Source organism: Salvelinus alpinus, chromosome 24 (assembly GCF_045679555.1).
Source record: "Salvelinus alpinus chromosome 24, SLU_Salpinus.1, whole genome shotgun sequence".
Classification (NCBI taxonomy): domain Eukaryota; kingdom Metazoa; phylum Chordata; class Actinopteri; order Salmoniformes; family Salmonidae; genus Salvelinus; species Salvelinus alpinus.
Window position 1 is genome coordinate 43,713,437 of NC_092109.1, and position 9,658 is coordinate 43,723,094.

At 41.2% G+C, this 9,658-nt stretch overlaps 1 protein-coding gene across 2 annotated transcripts in view; it reads left to right on the forward strand.

Annotated features, from left to right (window-relative positions):
• Positions 1-9,658, forward strand: part of ltn1 (listerin E3 ubiquitin protein ligase 1) — an 80,914-nt gene that overhangs the window by 44,112 nt on the left and 27,144 nt on the right. For both annotated transcript variants that reach the window (XM_071364974.1, XM_071364975.1), the window contains exons 28-29: positions 141-218; positions 8,159-8,345. In XM_071364974.1, the coding sequence (XP_071221075.1) occupies positions 141-218; positions 8,159-8,345 (265 nt within the window). The remainder of the gene's footprint in view (positions 1-140; positions 219-8,158; positions 8,346-9,658) is intronic.

A 9,658-nucleotide genomic window follows, 5' to 3' on the forward strand; every position in this document is an offset into this window, starting at 1 on the left:
ATGTCTGTCTGTGTGTTCACTGCCGCGGAACATGTTTGTTCGAACTTGTTGACAACTCTGGCATGGTACGTGAATACCTACCCATACGACAAGCCTCCTGAGCTCAAGGAGCATGACCTGTCTGTGTCTGTCTGTCCCAGGGTAATGCCCACTCTCCCAGAGTGTGATGGAGAAGGAGACGACACCAAGCCAGAGGACGATGGAGAGGAACCGTGTCTGTGAGTATAACAGCGCTGAGTGGATGCGTGGAGTGTTTCTCTATGGAATGTCCATCTGTTAGTTAAAGTGGAAATCACAGGATTTTAAATACTTTTACACACAATCATAATATCAGCCCAAAATATCAAATTTGCCAGGTTATGCTACAAAACCATCTTCATAAGAGGTTTAAAAAAATATATAAAAAAATAAAAGGTTATTTTTGATTCAACCTTCCATGACGTACAGTAAGGCATTGTTGTCAGAATAGATGGATGTAGTTTTCAATGCATTATTAATATAATCCACCAATACATTTATTTTTGGTCCCAGAAATATTGCTCTCAGGTTGTAAATGGCAGCAGGCCTGGGAACATTGTTTGCTGCCTCCAGCCATCAGTCATAACGTGGCTAGTGCTCGTCAAACTAGCTAGGTCACAATGATCACAAGTCAGTCATGACGTGGATAATAGGCTAGCTTATCTGATGTGGATAATAGGCTAGCTTATCTGACGTGGATAATAGGCTAGCTTATCTGACGTGGATAATAGGCTAGCTTATCTGACGTGGATAATAGGCTAGCTTATCTGACGTGGATAATAGGCTAGCTTATCTACAGCGGCATTCGGAAAGTATTCAGACCCTTTTGACTTTTTCCACATTTTGTTACGTTACAGCCTTATTCTAAAATGGATTAAATTGTTTTTTTCCCCCTCATCAATCTACACACAATACCCCGTAATGACATTACAATACCCCGTAATGACATCACAATACCCCGTAATGACATCACAATACCCCGTAATGACATCACAATACCCCGTAATGACATCACAATACCCCGTAATGACATCACAATACCCCGTAATGACATCACAATACCCCGTGATGACATCACAATACCCTATAATGACAAAGCAAAAACAGGTTTATAGATGAATCTTCGCCCCAGTCTGAGGTCCTGAGTGCTCTGGAGCAGGTTTTAATCAAGGATCTCTCTGTACTATACTCTGTTCATCTTTCCCTCGATTCTGACAAGTTTCCCAGTCCCTGCTGCTGAAAAACATCCCCACAGCATGATGCTGCCACCACTATGCATCACCGTAGGGATGGTGCCAGGTTTCCTCCAGACGTGATGCTGGAGAGTTCAATCTTGGTTTCATCAGACCAGAGACTCCTTTAGGTGCCTTTTGGCAAACTCCAAGCGGGCTGTCATGTGCCTTTTACTGAGGAGTGGCTTCCGTCTGGCCACTCTACCATGAAAGGCCTGATTGGTGGAGTGCTGCAGAGATGGTTGTCCTTCTGGAAGGTTCTCCCATCTCCACAGAGGAACTCTCTGGTTCTTGGTCACCTCCCTGATCAAGGCCCTTCTCCCCCGATTGCTCAGTTTGGCCGGGCAGCCAGATCTAGGAAGAGTCTTGGTGGTTCCAAACTTCTTCCATGTAAGAATTTTTTAATCCTCAAAAAAAGATATGCCAGCCACCACTATGCTTGAAAATATGGAGAGTGGTACTCAGTAATGTTTTGTATTGGAATTTTCCCCAAACATAACACTTTGTATTCAGGACATAAAGTGAATTGCTTTGCCACATTCTTTGCTGTATTACTTATGTGCCTTTTTGCAAACAGGACGCATGTTTTGGAATATTTGTATTCTGTACAGGCTTCCTTCTTTTCACTCTGTCATTCAGGTTAGTGTTGTGGAGTAACTACAATGTTGTTGATCCATCCTCAGTTCTATCACAGCCATTAAACTCTGTAACGGTTTTAACGGTCACTGTTGGCCTCATGGTAAAATCCCTGAGTGGTTTCCTTCCTCTCCGGCAACCAGTGGTGTAATGTACTTAAGTAAAAAATACTTTAAAGTACTACTTAAGTAGTTTTTGGGGGATATTGGTTCTTTACTATTTCATATATATATATATATATATATTTTTTAAACTTTTTGCCAACTTTTACCTCACTACATTCCTAATAAAAATATTGTACTTTTGAAGACAATATTTTTTTCTCTGCCACCCAAAAGTACTCGTATGCTTAGCAGGACAGGAAAATGGTCCAATTTAAGCAGTTATCAAGAGAACATCCCTGGTCATCCCTATTGCCTCTGATCTGGCAAACTCACTAAACACACATGCTTGGTTTGCCACGAGCCCACGACTACCTCATAAACAAAGGTGAAATATATATAAAAAAAAAAAAAAAAAATGTCAACTACAATCTCGACGCTGTGTTTTAACATTTAAAAACGTCAATAATCATCACTAACGCTTTCTAAACATATGGCCCTTTTCATCAGCGAGAAAGACTTCTTCAGATATAAAATATAAACGGACTGGGGCAGTTTTGCACAGATCCATACAGCTATGGGTCCCTCTATCCAACGAAAACTATGCTTCCTCTACTTCTTCTCGAATTACACATTTGTTCGAGGGAATACTAGATAGTAGCCCTCGAGAGCCCTTCTTCTTCTCTCCGTATGTCGCGGTTTCAGCCGTTACATTCACCCACATTTGGCTCCCGGGTAAACTACAATTCCGATTTAGAAACGTCAATAATCATCGCTTTCTAAGTGGTTTTTTCAAGACGTATGCTGATATGCCTTTGTCTTTTTCTGTCAGCGAGAAAGAATCCTTCAAATAATAAAGAAACACGTGTGCCTCCAGTTGACAAACTACACAATTTTACAATTTTTTAATTTAACCTTTTAATTTAACTAGGGCAAGTCAGTTAAGAACAAATTCTTATTTACAATGACGGCCTACCCCCGGCCAAACCCGGACGACGCTGGGCCAATTGTGTGCCGCCATTGTGGGACTCCCAATCACGGCCGGGTTGTGATACAGCCTGGAATCGAACCAGGGTGTCTGTAGTGACGCCCTCTAGCACTGAGATGTAGTGCCTTAGACCTCTGTGCCACTCGGGAGGCCCCAGTTAGTTTACACACAGATGTTCTCGGAGCATGCTGGATCGCTAATTAGCACAGATGGCCTCCTCGGTCTTTTGTAAACAAGCGCTGTGACATGGAGATATGGCCGTGTGGGAACACTAACCCTATAAAAAGGTGTGTAAGTCATTTAATCTTTTTTTGCGTTTTGACTTTTATTTTCTCGCTGACATGAAAGATAAAAGTCCTTATGCTTCTAAAACTATAGCGAAAACAGCACGTGTTAATGTTCAGATTGAGCGTCAGAGCTCTTAACAAAATCTCCCTCGTATAGAAGACGCCTTCGTCCAATGACTCCTGTCTAATTTAATGTCATGTGTAATGTAACTGGAACTGAGAGTCATGATCAAGAGTACCTGGCTATCCGGTAAAACTCCAAAATGGTGCCACCTGGTTTGCTTAATATAAGGAATTTGAAATAATTTATTATTTAAGTATATTTTAGCAATTACGTTTACTTTTGATACTTAAGTATATTTAAAAACAAATATTTTGACTTTTACTCAAGTCGTATTTTACTGGGTAACTTTTGCTTGAGTCATTTTCTATTAAGTTATCTTTTAGTTATACTGCTGGCAACTGAGTCAGGAAGGACGCCTGTATCTTTGCTGTGACTACACCATCCAAAATGTCATCAATAACTTCGCCATGCTCAAAGGGATATTCAATCTCTGCTTCTTTTATTTTGAACCATCTACGCTGCGGCAGGTAGCCTAGTGGTTAGAGCGTTGGGCCAGTAACCCGAAAGGTATCTGGATTGAATCCCCGAGCTGACAAGGTAAAAATCTGTCGTTCTGCCCCCTGAACAAGGCTGTTAACCCACTGTTCCCCGGTAGGCCATCATTGAAAATAAGAATTTGTTCTTAACTGACTTGCCTCGTTAAAGGTTAATTAAAACATTTATTAAAAAATCTTTTAGTTTGGTACAGCGGGGGTTAATATAAACCTAGCATTTAGTTTGGTACAGCGGGGGTTAATATAAACCTAGCATTTAGTTTGGTACAGCGGGGGGGTTAATATAAACCTAGCATTTAGTTTGGTACAGCAGGGGGTTAATATAAATCTAGCATTTAGTTTGGTACAGCGGGGGTTAATATAAACCTAGCATTTAGTTTGGTACAGCAGGGGGGTTAATATAAACCTAGCATTTAGTTTGGTACAGCGGGGGTTAATATAAACCTAGCATTTAGTTTGGTACAGCGGGGGATAATATAAACCTAGCATTTAGTTTGGTACAGCGGGGGATAATATAAACCTAGCATTTAGTTTGGTACAGCAGGGGGGTTAATATAAACCTAGCATTTAGTTTGGTACAGCGGGGGTTAATATAAACCTAGCATTTAGTTTGGTACAGCAGGGGGGTTAATATAAACCTAGCATTTAGTTTGGTACAGTGGGGGTTAATATAAACCTAGCATTTAGTTTGGTACAGCGGGGGTTAATATAAACCTAGCATTTAGTTTGGTACAGCGGGGGATAATATAAACCTAGCATTTAGTTTGGTACAGCGGGGGATAATATAAACCTAGCATTTAGTTTGGTACAGCGGGGGATAATATAAACCTAGCATTTAGTTTGGTACAGCGGGGGATAATATAAACCTAGCATTTAGTTTGGTACAGCGGGGGTTAATAAAAACCTAGCATTTAGTTTGGTACAGCGGGGGTTAATATAAACCTAGCATTTAGTTTGGTATAGCGGGGGGGTTAATATAAACCTAGCATTTAGTTTGGTACAGCAGGGGGGTTAATATAAACCTAGCATTTAGTTTGGTACAGCGGGGGTTAATATAAACCTAGCATTTAGTTTGGTACAGCAGGGGGGTTAATATAAACCTAGCATTTAGTTTGGTACAGTGGGGGTTAATATAAACCTAGCATTTAGTTTGGTACAGCGGGGGTTAATATAAACCTAGCATTTAGTTTGGTACAGCGGGGGATAATATAAACCTAGCATTTAGTTTGGTACAGCGGGGGATAATATAAACCTAGCATTTAGTTTGGTACAGCGGGGGATAATATAAACCTAGCATTTAGTTTGGTACAGCGGGGGATAATATAAACCTATCATTTAGTTTGGTACAGCGGGGGTTAATATAAACCTAGCATTTAGTTTGGTACAGCGGGGGTTAATATAAACCTAGCATTTAGTTTGGTACAGCGGGGGGTTAATATAAACCTAGCATTTAGTTTGGTATAGCGGGGGGGTTAATATAAACCTAGCATTTAGTTTGGTACAGCGGGGGTTAATATAAACCTAGCATTTAGTTTGGTACAGTGGGGGGTTAATATAAACCTAGCATTTATTTTGGTACAGCGGGGGTTAATATAAACCTAGCATTTAGTTTGGTACAGCGGGGGTTAATATAAACCTAGCATTTAGTTTGGTAGAGCAGGGGGGTTAATATAAACCTAGCATTTAGTTTGGTACAGTGGGGGGTTAATATAAACCTAGCATTTAGTTTGGTACAGCAGGGGGGTTAATATAAACCTAGCATTTAGTTTGGTACAGCGGGGGTTAATATAAACCTAGCATTTAGTTTGGTACAGCGGGGGTTAATATAAACCTAGCATTTAGTTTGGTAGAGCAGGGGGGTTAATATAAACCTAGCATTTAGTTTGGTACAGTGGGGGGTTAATATAAACCTAGCATTTAGTTTGGTACAGCAGGGGGGTTAATATAAACCTAGCATTTAGTTTGGTACAGCGGGGGTTAATATAAGCCTAGCATTTAGTTTGGTACAGCGGGGGTTAATATAAACCTAGCATTTAGTTTGGTACAGCAGGGGGTTATTATAAACCTAGCATTTAGTTTGGTACAGCGGGGGGTTAATATAAACCTAGCATTTAGTTTGGTACAGCGAGGGTTAATATAAACCTAGCATTTAGTTTGGTACAGCAGGGGGGTTAATATAAACCTAGCATTTAGTTTGGTACAGCGGGGGGTTAATATAAACCTAGCATTTAGTTTGGTACAGCGGGGGTTAATATAAACCTAGCATTTAGTTTGGTACAGCGGGGGTTAATATAAACCTAGCATTTAGTTTGGTACAGCGGGGGTTAATATAAACCTAGCATTTAGTTTGGTACAGCGGGGGTTAATATAAACCTAGCATTTAGTTTGGTACAGCGGGGGTTAATATAAACCTAGCATTTAGTTCGGTACAGCGGGGGTTAATATAAACCTAGCATTTAGTTTGGTACAGCGGGGGTTAATATAAACCTAGCATTTAGTTTGGTACAGCGGGGGTTAATATAAACCTAGCATTTAGTTTGGTACAGCGGGGGTTAATATAAACCTAGCATTTAGTTTGGTACAGCGGGGGTTAATATAAACCTAGCATTTAGTTTGGTATAGCGGGGGGGTTAATATAAACCTAGCATTTAGTTTGGTACAGCGGGGGTTAATATAAACCTAGCATTTAGTTTGGTACAGCGGGGGGTTAATATAAGCCTAGCATTTAGTTTGGTACAGCGGGGGGTTAATATAAGCCTAGCATTTAGTTTGGTACAGCGGGGGTTAATATAAACCTAGCATTTAGTTTGGTACAGCGGGGGGTTAATATAAACCTAGCATTTAGTTTGGTACAGCGAGGGTTAATATAAACCTAGCATTTAGTTTGGTACAGCGGGGGTTAATATAAACCTAGCATTTAGTTTGGTACAGCGGGGGGTTAATATAAACCTAGCATTTAGTTTGATACAGCGGGGGATAATATAAACCTAGCATTTAGTTTGGTACAGCGGGGGTTAATATAAACCTAGCATTTAGTTTGGTACAGCGGGGGATAATATAAACCTAGCATTTAGTTTGGTACAGCAGGGGGTTAATATAAACCTAGCATTTAGTTTGGTACAGCGGGGGTTAATATAAACCTAGCATTTAGTTTGGTACAGCGGGGGTTAATATAAACCTAGCATTTAGTTTGGTACAGCAGGGGGTTAATATAAACCTAGCATTTAGTTTGGTACAGCGGGGGTTAATATAAGCCTAGCATTTAGTTTGGTACAGCGGGGGGTTAATATAAACCTAGCATTTAGTTTGGTACAGCGGGGGTTAATATAAACCTAGCATTTAGTTTGGTACAGCGGGGGTTAATATAAACCTAGCATTTAGTTTGGTACAGCGGGGGATAATATAAACCTAGCATTTAGTTTGGTACAGCGGGGGATAATATAAACCTAGCATTTAGTTTGGTACAGCAGGGGGTTAATATAAACCTAGCATTTAGTTTGGTACAGCGGGGGGTTAATATAAACCTAGCATTTAGTTTGGTACAGCGGGGTTAATATAAACCTAGCATTTAGTTTGGTACAGCGGGGGTTAATATTATCCTCGCTGTGTGCAACATGTTCGTTTTATTTTTTGTCATCTCCACGGTGCCACGGATATGAACGTGATGAGACTGAAAGCTTCTCTGATCCAGGCAAATTAATTTATGATCAGGAATCCATTATAATGGACACATCCAAATAATTGGCAATAGAAACTAAGGTAAAACGAATAAATGCACGTAGTTTGCTGTCATTTCAGCTGCGTGATGTTTGATGTGTCTGTGTTAGTTGTCGTTGGCTCGCTAGCCAAGGAGAAGTAACGGTTGTGTTTCCTTCATAACGATCCTATTGAATCAACAATCAGCTGGTTGTTGCCTCATTTATAAATTATTTATTAAATCATTATTTGCTGAAGTTCATGTCTCTCGTCATCATTGAACTTCTGATAAGCTACGTGCCAATGATTTGTTTAGCATAGCAACGTGGGAATGAATAGAACGAACGACTGGGTCAATACATGACAATAGAATTAACGACCAGTCTGTTTGGTAAACCCGGGAATTATCGTGTGATAACTCCCTCGTAAGGGCTGTTTCCCTTGGCTCTGCCTCTGACCTACGAACAGACCTTAGTTGGGAGTTATTTACACCATAATCCCCAGGCCTTATTTGCTAAAATATCTTTGTGTGTGTGTGTGTGTGTGTGTTTTCTAATGATTTGTTTGTGTGTGTGTGTCTAGGTCTCCCCCGGCAGCTCTGATGACCCTCCTCTCTACGTGTGAGGAGTTGTGTGAGAGCATCATGGTAGGAGTGTGTGTAGGGGAGTTTGCAGTGGTTCAACCGCTCTCTGTGGAATACTCCTGTATCCTGGCCTACCTGCTGGCCTGGAAACTACTGCTGTCCTTCTTCAAGGCTTCTCCCTCCCACGTAAGTCTACAGCTGAGTGAGTGACTGAGTGAGTGAGTGACTGAGTGAGTGAGTGACTGAGTGAGTGACTGAGTGAGTGACTGAGTGAGTGACTGAGTGAGTGACTGAGTGAGTGAGTGAGTGAGTGAGTGAGTGAGTGAGTGACTGAGTGAGTGACTGAGTGAGTGAGTGAATGACTGAGTGAGTGACTGAGTGAGTGACTGAGTGAGTGACTGAGTGAGTGACTGAGTGAGTGACTGAGTGAGTGACTGAGTGATTGAGTGACTGACTGCCAGCCAGCCAGCCAGCCAGCCAGCCAGCCAGCCAGTAGGTAACGCATCCCTTAGGGATTAATTGACACGTAAACAAATATTACAATAATTCAGAAATAATTATTCTGGTGTTCTGTGCAGTGCGCACCGCATAAAGAGTGATGCGTAAATCAATACTCATACACACACGTACCATTTGCTGTGTTATTTTACAATTTAATTATAGGTCACCCTTTTTCTTTTATTCCAGGCTTTATCTAAACATTCCACAAACGGAAATACACATTTAAGTTTCTCCTCATGACTACATAATACCAGGGTATATCTGGTGGTCTGTCTCCTCATGACTACATAATACCAGGGTATATCTGGTGGTCTGTCTCCTCATGACTACATAATACCAGGGTATATCTGGTGGTCTGTCTCCTCATGGCTACATAATACCAGGGTATATCTGGTGGTCTGTCTCCTCATGACTACATAATACCAGGGTATATCTGGTGGTCTGTCTCCTCATGGCTACATAATACCAGGGTATATCTGGTGGTCTGTCTCCTCATGGCTACATAATACCAGGGTATATCTGGTGGTCTGTCTCCTCATGACTACATAATACCAGGGTATATCTGGTGGTCTGTCTCCTCATGACTACATAATACCAGGGTATATCTGGTGGTCTGTCTCCTCATGACTACATAATACCAGGGTATATCTGGTGGTCTGTCTCCTCATGACTACATAATACCAGGGTATATCTGGTGGTCTGTCTCCTCATGACTACATAATACCAGGGTATATCTGGTGGTCTGTCTCCTCATGACTACATAATACCAGGGTATATCTGGTGGTCTGTCTCCTCATGACTCAGCTACATAATACCAGGGTATATCTGGTGGTCTGTCTCCTCATGACTACATAATACCAGGGTATATCTGGTGGTCTGTCTCCTCAGCTACATAATACCAGGGTATATCTGGTGGTCTGTCTCCTCATGACTACATAATACCAGGGTATATCTGGTGGTCTGTCTCCTCTGCTACATAATACCAGGGTATATCTGGT